The 13738-nt window shown below is 43.4% G+C and overlaps 1 protein-coding gene across 2 annotated transcripts; it reads right to left on the bottom strand.

Moving 5' to 3' along the window:
- Positions 1 to 1180: 1180 nt before the first annotated feature.
- Msantd4 (Myb/SANT DNA binding domain containing 4 with coiled-coils) lies at positions 1181 to 13322 on the bottom strand. 2 transcript variants are annotated; one of them, XM_005077313.4, is made up of 3 exons: positions 13168 to 13322; positions 3985 to 4598; positions 1181 to 3343 (listed from the first exon to the last, which is right to left on the bottom strand). In XM_005077313.4, exons 2-3 carry the CDS (start codon positions 4444 to 4446, stop codon positions 2768 to 2770), a joined length of 1038 nt encoding a protein of 345 aa, XP_005077370.1. In that variant the 5' UTR covers positions 4447 to 4598; positions 13168 to 13322; the 3' UTR covers positions 1181 to 2767. The 2 variants fall into 2 exon arrangements, with proteins under 2 accessions (XP_005077370.1, XP_040590677.1); XM_040734743.1 differs by lacking the exon at positions 13168 to 13322 and adding an exon at positions 12705 to 13119.
- Positions 13323 to 13738: the final 416 nt, after the last annotated feature.

Here is a 13738-nt window from a genome sequence, read left to right as displayed (position 1 = left end):
TCCCAGAAGGCAGAGTGAAGACAGCAGGTGGCAGGGACAGCGGCTGAGCTGGGAGCTGAGGGCTCACACTGTAACAGTCCAACACAAAATTGAGCACAGTAGGAATGGCCTGTGAGGTTTCAAACCTCAGAGCCAGCCGCTGGTGACACATAGTTCTTCCAGCAAGGCCAAACTCCTAAAGCTACCCCCAACATGTCACCACTGAGGACCACATACTTGGATACCTGAAAATATGGGGACACTTCAAACTACCACAACAGAAAACAGCCAAGTTACAGGATGGACGCTTGTAACATCTGAAATACAAATTTACAGTTCAGTTCAAAGGATGGATCTGAAAAGTGAATTAAAAGGAAATTAACATTGTGTGAGTCTCAGAAGACTTTGGACTTTTAAACATTGAGACTGTTGTAGACTTTTGAAATTTGACTGAATGAGTTCTTTGCTTTATGGTATGGCTACAATCTCATGGGGGTCAGGGAGCGAATGCGGTGGTTTTAATAGGAATGGTCCCCATACTCTCATGTGTTTGAATGCTTGGTCACAAGGGAGTGACACTATTAGGAAGTGTGGCCTTGTTGGAGGTGTGTCACTGTTGGGGCATGTTTTGGGGTCTCCTATGCTCAAGCTCTGCCCAGTGTGGGACAGTCTCCTTCTGCTGCCTGTGGGTCAAGATGTAGAACTCTCAGCTCCTTCTCCAGCACCGTGTGTGCCTGCACACTGCCATGCTTCTCACCATGATGATAACAGACTAAACCACTGAAAGTGTAAGCCAACTCCAATTACATCTTTTCCTTCATTAGAGTTGCTGGGGTCATGGTGTCACTTCATAGAAATCCAAACTAAGACACTGCATGAAAAACTTTTTCATTTAAAACAAGTTGTGGAGAGAGGGGTGGCATACGCCTTTAATCCCAGCACACAGAAGACTGAGGCAGGCAGATCTCTCAGTTCGAGGCCAGTCTTGTCTACAGACACAGTTCCAGCCCAGCCAGGGCAATACAGAGAAACTATCTTAAAAAACAAAACAAAAGAACAAGGGGGGAGTAGGTATAAATAATGCTGGTATATAGCTCACAAGTCTAATATATCTATTAGCTCCCCTAAGCCATTCCCAATACACTTTCTGACTATGCTAAGTAACACGTACCCTCAAATGATAAGCTTGCAGACAGGCAAATTTCTTTCTAAGGTAGAAGCTTTTAATAGACTTATAAAAAAATAACACTATTTCAAAATCAGGATAAGTAATCATGGGTATTATTTTCCCTCTGCATACCCATTATTCAAACATGATTTCTAGCCATTCTTAAATTAACAAGGAACAAATACAGAATCTGGGTAGTTTGTCAACAGAAGTATTGTATTAAAGCTATCAGCCCTAGAATACAGAAAACACAAAGTGAACTCGTGCAGTCCCTCCCTTGTGCATCAGAAAGTACTTTCTTGTGATAAACCCCCATCAGGACACTATAGGCAAATTATCAGGCAAAGCTAGCCCTCTGCTTTCAGAATTCAGGATTTAGTCATCCTGAAGGGGCAAAGACAAAAATACACCGCTGTATAAAGATCAGCCACTTACTTACTGCAGGCCTGCTCTGAACTTCAGATTGTGATGTCAGACGTCACCTTCTCATAGACTCTTGCAGAGATTAAGCTAAGCAAGTGCTTCCACTGACCCTAACACGCAGCTATTCCATCGTTTCAACACCATTGTTGCTGACGCAGAAGGCACTGCCCCCATCTCTCAGTCTCAAATGACTACTCTTCACTTGTGAAACTCAATCAGCAGTTCATGGGGTTTATCATGGACTACTGTCACCATTTTTGGCACTGGTATCATTTTTACTCGCTTCAGACTGTCTCTTATATAACATCTCAGTACGTAAATGAAATGCTAAGTTCTGTATTCAAACTAAGACGACAGATTTAAAGAAGGGGGAACTAAAGCTTCCTTCCCAACTGTGTTCGTTCTTGAGGGGGACTGCCTTCAAAGTGACTCATTTTATACAGTCTCAGAAAGTCCCAGGTTTGCTGTTAGTCTCAGTCTACTGATAGACAACACCATGAGAATAAAGTACCTACAACCTCCACCACTCCCTATATCCAATATACTACACAGTAATGTCTCACAGTTAAAATGCTTTCGGCCATTTAAATATCTACCCACATAAATACCTGAAGTTTTAATATTCTAAAATTGTAAAAGATAGGTATAGAGGTACACAGTTAGGCCAGGGTTAGGTTTCTCAAACGTGGCTCTAGTGATATTTTGGGCTCGGTAATTCTTTCCGGTAAAGAGGAGAACCAGCCATTACACGGTGTGTAGCAGAGCCTGGAGCCTCTACTGATAAGAGGCCAGTAGCAGCCCACACCCATCTATTCTGTCCACCAAAAAAAAAGTCACCACACAATCCCAAATGTCTTCTGGGAGCCCAAACTGCACTTGAGAATAACTGGATGGGAACTTTGTTGTAGACATTACCATAAACTTGGGTTGCACAAATAAGACAGGGCTCTACGCAGTATTACTAATGTGGGAGAGTCTAGCAGATCCTCTGCTATCCGTTACGGTGGGCAGAGGAGCTTTTATATAACACACTACTGAACCACGTGGCTACCTATGTGTTACTATCTTTTTCCTACTAAAAACACTGACATTGGACAGGGGTGGCAACAAGGTAGCTAATTCAGCAACCACCTTCACATCAACTGATGGGGAAAGCTACAGTTCACAAATCACTGCTAAGCAGAGGGCGGAGCCCAGTCAAGGCAAATGCCCGTCCTTCTGAATCCGCAGTCTCTCCTTCTCCACTTGCAAGCGCTCCTTTTCGATCTGCAGCTTCTCGGATTCGAACTTCAAGAACTGCAGCCGGTCTTTCTCCAGCTGCAGGCGCTCCCGCTCGAGTTTCAACTTCTCGGCTTCTATGTCCTGTGGCTGCAGCATGGGCTTCTCCCCCTGGCCGAGTTCGTTCTCTAGGGCGGGTTTCTCGGCGCCGACCAGCTGCAGCCTCCACTTCTCCCTCTCGATCTGCAGCCGCTCCTTCTCCAGCTGCAGGCGCTCGTGCTCCAGGTCCAGGTGGCGCAGCCGCTCCTTCTCGATCTGCAGCCGCTCCTTCTCCACCTGCAGCCGCTCTGCCTCGATGTCCAGCCGGCGCTTTTCCAGCTCCAGTTTCTGTTTCTCTATGTTCATGAGCAAATGGGGCTCGTCGTATGCGGGTCTGGACGGCGTGGAGTTGAGGGTGAAAAACTCGTCAATATGAGGGAAGTCAGGGAGCTCACTTTCCCTTCTGGAATCTGGTATGACAGATGACAACATTTCTTCCTCCTCCTCAATCTCAAACTGAGAGAAGAGAAAAAAAAGGCTAATTTAGTACCTGCTCTTACTGTCCCTGTCAGGCTGCTCCGTTGTTAGCTTTGAATAATTATTGTTTCATTTATTACTTATTTGTGTATGTGCATGTCTGAGTGCAGATGACATTTATGGAGGTCAGAGGACATTTGTTCCGGAGTTGGCTCTCGCCTTCCACCATGTTGAAGCAGATTTTTTGTTTACTGTGAGGCAAATTCCAAGCTAGCAGACTGGAAGCTTCAGGTACATTCTCCAGGCTCTGCCATGTGAGTGCTGGGGTTACAGATACATGCTATAGCATTCAGCATTAACGGGGTCCCAGGGATGTCAGGCTTGGGCCATTTACCCACTGAGTCATCTCCCCAGCCCTGCCTAATAGCTGACAACTTCCCATGCTGTCTGAGCTCATAAAACTATTTAATCTCAACTCTTAAGATTGTTCAAATGAATTACCCGATGCCACTAATATGTAGGTTTCCGTGAAATAATTACATTTAGGTGAAAAGGCAGGCATTGAGGACACCGGGAGAAAAGAGAATGGTATCTACTGTGTGTGAGCTTGAAGATCGGGGAGCTTCCCCAGCACCGGTGGGCAGCTGATAAAGGAAACGGCCTCACGGGTTAATACTTACCTCTGGGCTTTGCGGGTCCCTTTCTTCCTCTTCCACCTTGACCTCTGTCAGGGATCCACCTGCATCCCGGAAATCCGACACGTTCTGCCAGTCGAAATTTGCATCATTTCGGAATGCAATTTTTTCATCGATCTCTTCAGTGAGAGAGTCGTCTAAATCAGACGTGGGAAGAGGAAAGCCCGAACCAACCAGCTTCATGTTGGCCTTCATCCTCTTCCTTTTCATGAGAGCGCGCCAGTCGAGGTAGCGCCGCTTCACCTCGGTGCCCGTCCTCTGCTCTCCTTCTCCCACGGCGTTCACGCACTGCGCAATCTCCTCCCAGGCCATTCGCTTCATCACGTTTATCGTCGTGTTGAGTTGCTTGGAAAAAATGACTTCTTTCCTTTTGGTAATTTCTTTCAAGAGGGTCTGAGTCTCCTGAACACTAAAATTGCTTTTCCTTTTCCTTTTCAGTTGCTTCATTTTTAAAGCTTCCGTGCAAGTGTGAATGGCAAGAAAAGCCCTGCAAAGTATGTGAAGTGTGCTACAGAGAACGAGCCCAACGACGCCCTGTCGGCTCTTAGTTCAAAGTCACTGAGCTTTCATTCATCCAGTCATGGAGGCAGTCTAGACACCTAAAGGAGAAAAGAAAAAAAAAATCCATGAACCTACAACTTCCACAACATACCACAACCAGCGAGCTGATTTGCTAAAAACAACTGTCCAACTACAGCTTGAAACCACCGGGGCTCAAATAAAATCTGAAATTTGATTCAGCCCCCGTTTACCTGAAAGTATCTCTTAATTGTCACAATTTGGGCTCACTTATGTGAAAATATTTCTGCAGGAACTCCCAATTCAGAGTATCCCCTATTGAAGCAAAAAAATAGTAAATACACAAGGCTAAATTGAATCAGGAAATACACAAGTCTACTACTGTTTGAGTTCTCCCTTACAGAGTTATGAATAAACACTAACTCCCCATTTTTTAATTTAACAAAGCATTTTATTATCATTTATAAACCTTTATCTTGTATTTTTTTCTAGCTCTGAGGATCTCTATTCAACCAACTATGCATATTTAATAACATCATCAAAAATATGCCCATCACATCTTTCAGTTTCTGCCCATTCCTGTGGAATAACTGTCTTCCAAACAGCCACTTTCTGAACTAATAGAGGCCAGAGAGAACTAAAGAAGCATAAAAGAGCTTGCAAAAATCCCTATCAGTTTCACAAATACACAGAAAAAGAAGCAAGTTTGCAAAACCAAAAGGGGACTGCAAGCAAACTATTTCTAAAATACACTTGCAAAATTTCTAAAGATATTTAATGATAAATAGAAGCCCAGTGATGCAGAATGTATGATCAATATCAGTATCCTTCCAGTCCAATGCAAGCCTTTTGTGAATGAACTTTAAGAAAAAGTATTTATAAATTAAAAGACTTCTGAGAGACAATGTATGCTACAGTCACAATCACAGACTCTGGAGTCAGAGTCCCTGGGCCAGAACACTAGATCTGAGACAGGTGTAGACAACACTGACTTCAGACTCGGAGGCAGCCAGCAAAAGTCCAAATTCCAGGCATGGATACATAGTGTGGCTTTTTCTCAAAAAAAAAAAAAAACAAAAACAAACAAAAAACAAAAACAAAACTGAATATATAGTTCATTGGCAGAGCCCTTCCCTAGCATGAGCAAGGTCCAAGACCCCTGGGCTCTTCCTTGAGTACTAGAGGAAAAACAATGAAGAGAGAGAGATAAGAACCAAAGCAGAAAGGGCAAAAAAGCTAGCACTAGGCCGGAGCTGTCTGACTGGGGTTAAATCACTTAACCTCCCTGTGTATGGCTTCAGTTAGAAAGTGCTAAGAATGTAGCTTAGTACAGACACAGTGAACAATCCACAATTTAAAACACACAGACACTAGGTCTATGAAAAATAAACAATGTGAATTTTCATTGCTAAATCAAAGAAAACTTGAAATAACTTTGGCAAAGGGACAGCAAATCATAGTAATGCTGGTATTGCTCCTGATTTGAGCAACAGGCATGTAGGTATGTTTAACTCAACAGTGTTAAATATACACAAATATTCCATTTTCTGAGATATCATGGCAGGAGCTAGAAACTAGCCAAAATGACAGCATTTATTCCATAGCACTGAAAACTAAAGTATTACAAAGCCTACAGGTGTGCATACAGCTAGTCCACTAGAACAAAAAGGCTAAAATTATTTTAGTGTATATCAAAAAATTTCTAATAAAAATGTTAATTGGTTATTGTAACATTTAATATTAATACACTTAGGGCACATTTTGGAACACTTATAATTAAATTGGTTTATTTTATTTTACTGCGACAGGGTCTCATGTAACCCAGCTAGCCTCAAACTGACTACATAGCTGATGCTGGTTTTGAACTTCAGATGATTCTACCTTCACTTCTGCGGCTTTGGGATCACAGGCATGCTTTATGAATGCATGAAATCAAACCTAGGGTCTCATATGTGCTTCCCAAGTCCTCTATCAAGTGATCAAATTTCCAGACATGGAACACTCGTCTACTATGAAAAATACTGAAACAAATTGATTTATATGTCATTAAAGCAACCTCACTACAATACTTCTTGGTGTGCTGTAGGATACTTGAAGGAACGAGTGATGTCAATATTTTTCTTTTTTTCTTCTGTCACTTATCTCACCTACTCCAAAAAGAATGTCTCCAATACATGGTATTGTGTCTCACAAATAGGATGTTTAAAAAAGAAAAAAAAAAGAATATAAAATTAGAAGTGACCAGGAGATGGGAAAAGAGAAAAAAAGGTGATTTAAGGAAAAAAGTTAGGAAGATGAAGGTTCGGTAGCACACAAGGAAAACATGATGAGACACTATAGCGTCTGCAGGGAAAACACGATGAGACACTATAGCGTCTGCAGGGAAAACACGATGAGACACTATAGCATCTACAGGGAAAACACGATGAGACGCTATAGCATCTATAGGGAAAACACGATGAGACGCTATAGCATCTACAGGGAAAACACGATGAGACGCTATAGCGTCTGCAGGGAAAACACGATGAGACTCTATAGCGTCTACAGGGAAAACACGATGAGACGCTATAGCGTCTGCAGGGAAAACACGATGAGACGCTATAGCGTCTGCAGGGAAAGCACGATGAGACGCTATAGGATGAGACGCTATAGCGTCTACAGGGAAAACACGATGAGACGCTATAGCGTCTGCAGGGAAAACACGATGAGACGCTATAGCGTCTGCAGGGAAAACACGATGAGACGCTATAGCGTCTGCAGGGAAAACACGATGAGACACTATAGTCACACACTGGCTATGGCTGAGTGGAGACCATGCTACATCATCTAGAGGGCAAAGGGCTCTTCAGCAAACTGGCTCCACCATCCCTTTCTAACAGTGATGGGGGAAGTCCTGTACATTTGTTAATAAAGCACTGTTGGCCAATAGGAATCTAGATGGGTGGGACTAGGAGTCCAGGAGGATTCTGGGAAGGAGAAACACAAGATAGTTCGAGATGTAACGCCATGGGGTAGGAGCCCGGAACTATTCTCCGGTAAGAGACATACTTAGATTAACAATTATGGGGTAATTACTTAAGTCAGAGCTAGCCAGTAAGAAACAAGCAAAGGCCAACAGCTTCATAATTAATATAGCCTCCTGTGTGTTTATTTGGGGACTACAATGCAGCAGAGCCCAGGCGACTGGTGGGGGATAAACCAAAGAGGCTAGCAAAGAAAAAGCTTCTCTTTACATAACAGTAAGAAAATCACTGAAGACACTTTAAAAAGCTAAGATCTGAAGCCAGACAGCCTTACAAAATGAATGAGAACTAAAATGATGTTAACCATGTACAGAGCTGTAATGGTGTTTCCAGATCGCTACAGCATTGGGGGGGTTTGGGCACAAAAAACTATTCCCCACTAGTGAGCACTAAGCCACATGCAACATTATTTGTGTGTAGATATTTCTGAAAACACTATGAAATTGATGTGGATGCAAAGGAAAACCAAAATGCAAAATGAAGGGCTAGCGAGACAGCCCAGTGAAAAAATGCACTTCCTGGACAAACAGCTGTGAGTCTGAACCCAAAAACCTATGCAACGGTGGAGAGCGCTGACTACTAAAAGTTGTCTTCTGGCCTGCTCCACCCCAGATGCAACACGGCCTGCATTCTCACACACATTAACAAATAAAACCTTAAGAACAAAGTGAAAAAGGAAACGTACATGCGCATGCTTGCACATCCCAAGAAACCCGTGCTACTTTCTCCAAACTCCACGGCTAGTCTTAACAAGGCATTTCTGCTTTACCCATGAAGCTGTCTCAGAAATCAAGTTATGAAGGATTTTTTATTACACAAAGCTACATTTTCTAAGTCTATAGTTCCTCGAGCACATCTTTATATACTGAAATGCTAGACCAATACTGTCCGATATCAATACAAGGAAGTCCACGTGTAGTTTAAAGTTTCTCAGCAGTTGTGTTCAAGTGAAAACCTGAGGCGTAATTTTAACAAATTATATGTAAAACCATATATTCAATAGTCACTGTAAAAGTCATCAATATAAAAATTATAATTACTTGTTTCCTTCACTAAGAATTTAGAATACAGTTGTCATCATCAGCTCCATCATTATCATCATCATTTTGGCCAGTGACTTGTTTTACATTAGCACAGGCTGGCCATGAACAGGCAATGCTCAGGTCTCAGCTTCCTGCATACTAAGTACTGGAATTACAGACATGAGCCACCATGACCAGTTTCCCATGTATCTTAGTTTGTATTACTGCTTTTCCCACACAGAACAATGCCCGGAGGCTAATATATGGGGCATTAGCAAAAATTCCATCATACCAGTCACTCAGGAGCCTGAAGAAGCAAGATCACCTGAGCCCAGGAGTTCAAGGCCAGCCCAGGCAACAGAATAAAACCCCATCTTAAGTACAACAAACAAAAGCAAGTCATGCAGGTACAGCAGGGGCTACACAGTTCCCTTGCAGGGGTCATTAAGAAAGGCCTCCTCCCATCACAAGGGCTTCCCAAACAGAAAAAGGCAGTTCATCTTAAGGGAGAACAATGCAGAATGAAATAGACGACACTAGAAAGAGATCATGTCTACTTTTTAAGAAGCAACTCGAGACTTATTTGCCGGAAACTCATCAAATGCAAGCTAAGCTAATTCACATTTTAAAAGAGCAGTCCTCTTTTGAGAACCAGTTTTATAAGGAGAATGTATTTAGACAACTATCCCTACCTCTAATAGAATTCTGACTAGATTAGAAACTAAAGTTGGAATATGCATTGTCAGACTGAGTAAATAAGAAACACTCATTCATCAAAAATGAACTATCTGTAAAAGGAGGCCTTCTACAGCACTAGAGTAATAGCTCACCCCACCTGCTCTTCCTTTCTTCCTAACTGAGGGCCCTGTCTGCACATCATTTCTCGATTGCCGCCTCCAACAAACATGTGTGCACATGCGCACACAAGGATAGCACCGTTCTCCATGAGATTGCTCTACAGCTCATAAATACAAGCTCAAGGTATTTAGTCTTAAACCTGATAGCCACATCAAAAAACTAGCAATAATGAATTGGTTTACTACCATATACTCTGTATACCCCAAATATTGTTTCAATACAAAACTAATTTAAGCTATTGAGATACATTGCGTTATTTTTATATAAATAAATTATCTCAGACCAGTATTATATAAACCCAGTTCTGGGAATTGAACCTACAGTCCCACAGGTATAAAATCCAAGTTTTCTACCACTGAGTTATATCCCTGCTCTAATTCCAGAAATTTGTTTCATATTCTGGACCTCCATTTGGACTAATCATATTTCTGTGCTCTGCTGTTACAGTCCCTGTCTTAGCACCATCACCCATGAGTTCCTGAGCTATCACCCAACACGCTTGGTGTCTGCCCTTCTGTATTGTCACTCAAGCTCATCGTCATTATCTCAACAGTTCAGAAAGCTACACACACACACACACACACACACACACACACACACACACACACGCACGCACGCACGCACGCACGCACGCACGCACGTACAATCATGCTTGGAGACTTGTCCCTCTATTTTCTGAGACAGATGGGTGCTAGGAACAGAAGTCAGGTCCTCGTGCTTGTACAACAAGCACTTTTCTGAATGAGCCAATTCCTTAGGCCCTTATATCCTTGATATATACTACCAGGCATGAAAAAAATCAAAAATTAATATATTACTCATGCTATCAGGTAGCATATAGAAAATCAGAGACATAAGGAAGGTACATGAAAAAATCAGAAGGGAGTCCAGATGCTAAAGATTGTGAACAGATAGTTATTACTCCATAGGCTTGTTGGCCAATTCTATCTCTTATTAGCCCTCTGGTCTCAAGCAAATGAGTCTCTCATGCATGTTTACTAGGTGATAAATGGGACTAGGGTAACACTCATAGCATTTAAGAATTAAGAGGGCTAATCCAATTAACCTTATAATGATGGAGATACAGGAAGCCCAACACAAGTATCAGCTACCACTGTTACCTCTTAGTTCAGAAGTAGACATAACTATTTCTTTACTAAATGATTAGCCCTAATACATGGCAAATATTAGAATACTATAGTGAGCGTCAAGACTCAGAAACCTTAGATAAGATCCAAAAAAGATTTTGAGAGGGAATTAGCAATTTGGGTTATATACAACAAAAGATGGAATGAAGTACAGAAATCAAAGGGAGACATGCCCAGAACCAAAGCAAGAAAATTGGATTGAGAATTCATACCAGTTACTCTTTAACACTGGGTTAGTAAGACCCTATACTTGACTGAGAAGCTGTATTGAAATAGAAAAAAGTAGGTGTACAAGGTCAATTTTTTTTTCAATTCAAGTAACTTTCCTCCTATATGGAGGCACTGTTACTGAAGTAATATATACAGATTAAAGTCCTTAATAAAAATGACTGCCATTAACAATAGAATTTTATACAGTATCAACCTTCCGATTATGATGCTCTCAAAAATCCAAGGTCAAAACTATTTACTAACTGAACTAGTTTCTTGTTATGTTGAGACAGGGTTAACAGCCCTGAATGGCCTGGAACTAACTCACTTTTGTAAACCACACTGGCCTGGAACTCAGAGAGATCTTCCTGTCTCTGCCCCTGGAGTGCTGGGCACCACCGCGCCCAGCTAACTGGACTATTCTAATGGCATTGCTAAATGGCACAAATAGCAGCCCTTTTAACCTACCAGAATCTATGTGTTTTAAAACTCCTCAGTGTTGCTGCCAACTGCATAGGCACCCCACCCCCAACAGTTCTTATGTTTATACTTGGGAATTTACAGATGGTATCCCTTTGTCTCCAAACTGAGCTACACTGAGCTAATGAACTGTTCATTGATAAAAATACACTTCCCTAAATTTCTAACTTCAACAGACTTGATATTAGAACCTGTGATGGCTATTGTTGGTGGTCAACTTTATTAATCTGGAATTAACTAAAACCCAAAAATGGAAGGCACATCTCGGAGGGATTTTTGCTTAATTTGAACTAGGAAGATCAACTTCCAATCTGGACCTTGAGCTGAGACCTGCTGGAAGCCTACACAAGGACCCAGGAGTGGGAAGCTTTTGCTCTTTGCCTCCTTGCCCTCGCCTCGATAGCAAATCCATCCCTTCACTGGCCTGGAGACCACTTCTTCCGGATTCTCGTGTATAGTGAAGACCCGCTGAGACACTCAGCCTTGTGGGCTGAGCAACTACTGGATTCTAGGACTTTCCATTCATCGCCAGCCATTGTTGGATTAGTGAGACTGCACCCTGTAAGTCATTCTAATAAATCTGCCCCCCCACACACACACAACACACACACAGATAGAGAGATTCATTTTATAAGTTCTGTTACTCTAGAGAACCCTGACTAATACAGAACCCACCTTATATTTCTGGTTGGTCTTGGCTTAATCCAGGGAAAATTTTTAGCTGAAGCCTTGACACTACTAAGTGCAAGAAATTTCCAGCTCAGCACAGCCTAAGGTAAAATTTGTTAGCAGTGCTCACCAAAACAAAAGCTATTTGATTGTGAATGTGTCTGTCTGTCTGTCCCATTTGCATTACAGGACCATTTGTTTTTGTGTGACCCACTCCCAAGTTAAGGTTCCTGAAAGTATTTACTGAGCTCCTACTATGTCTGAGGCACTACTCATAACAGGACATAAAATGTATAAGTAAGGCATTTCTGATGTCAAGCACTCTATGCTTTTACTGTTTTCATCCTGTTCTTACACCAAGGAACTTGACAGCCACAACCTCTAACTCTCAGACCCCCAATGTCCAAATCCCAGACAACAGCTGCTTTCCTGGACTTTCATCCCACAATCATTCTCTACTCTTCTGTTGGAAAACAGAAATGTTCCGCAGTTCACACACATAACCACCAACGACGTACAGTAACTGGGCATCTTCCCCCTAGGGACTAGCAATTAGGATGACCTTTCTAGGTTGTGCCTAACACAGAACTAAGAGATCTGAGGCAAAACAGACAGCAACACCTAGGTGAAAGGAAAAAGAAAACTATAAGAAAGGAAGAAAAAGATTAAATTCACTGAGCAGTTAAGGAAACCATTCCTGATCTACGAACTTCCCTCCACCCGTATCCCACCCCAATCTCGGTTCAAGAGTGACTGTCCTTTCCCAGCATTCTTACGGGAAAACTTCTTTTCTTCCTCCAAAACTTGAGGTGGGAAACACAACTGAAGTTTACTTAAAGGTGTCCCTCTAGGAAGTGCTATGGTGTGAAGGTGCAGCCGAGACCCTCGGGAAGACGGCGATGTCGGAGGAGTCGAGGGTGGGGTTAGCGTCTGACTCAGGACCTGCTAGCCCAACTGGAGTGCATGCAACTTGGAGGGACACTCTTCCTCTGTGAAGGGTGAGAGACCGGCCCGTCTAGGTGCCCATCACTTCTGCAGAGGCCCAGAGATCCTTCCCCTCCTCCCCGGTCAGGTGAGAGCCGCGCGTGGGACTTTTCCTCCCAGCCTCATGATCCCGTGCTTTGCAAAGCCAAAGCCCAAGCCCGCGATGGGAACGCCCCACGGGACCCACCCCTGTGAGACCTTCCCTGTCCTACGAGCTCCCGGACACCCTCTGCTGCCCTGCAGCTCGACACTCACCTGCGACCCCGGCGGCACCATCACAGGATCGCCCCCTGAGGGTGATGAAAAAGAGAGGCTTCATGGAGTCCCCGCCCACCAACTTCTGCCTTCCTCTATTGGCTGAGATGCCTGCCGCTCCTGCGTTGCAGGTAATCCATTGGTTCAGAGAGGAGTGCCACTCTGCCTGAGAGCCCGCCCCAGGCCAGGTCTCACAATGGGAATCGAGTCCCAAACCGGTTCCGGGTTAGTGCCCTGGACACCGCCCCGCAGCGATTCGCCTCCCGCTCAGCGCGCACTCTGTCACGTGTCCTTGTCAATCAAGCGTGCTTTAGCAAAGGATTGGTCCCCAGCGACAGGCTTGGTCGCAGCTCATCTGACTGCGGCTCTGGCCTCTCCGTCTCTAAATCCTACTCCAGCCCTTGACCCTCAGCTTATTGCAAGGGCAAAGCAAAATGCAGAGACTTGGGTCGCTTCAACCGGGTCCCCGGGCCGGCAACCTCTCTTACCAAACTGCGACCTCGGTTGACCTCGGTCTCTGACAGTGTCTTTGCCTTCTTAAATCTAGCAATCTTGACCTCAAATGGGACAG

The sequence above is a fragment of the Mesocricetus auratus genome, unplaced genomic scaffold, assembly GCF_017639785.1.
Source record: "Mesocricetus auratus isolate SY011 unplaced genomic scaffold, BCM_Maur_2.0 Super-Scaffold_100040, whole genome shotgun sequence".
In the NCBI taxonomy this organism is placed as follows: domain Eukaryota; kingdom Metazoa; phylum Chordata; class Mammalia; order Rodentia; family Cricetidae; genus Mesocricetus; species Mesocricetus auratus.
This window is presented reverse-complemented; position numbering and strand designations above follow the sequence as displayed.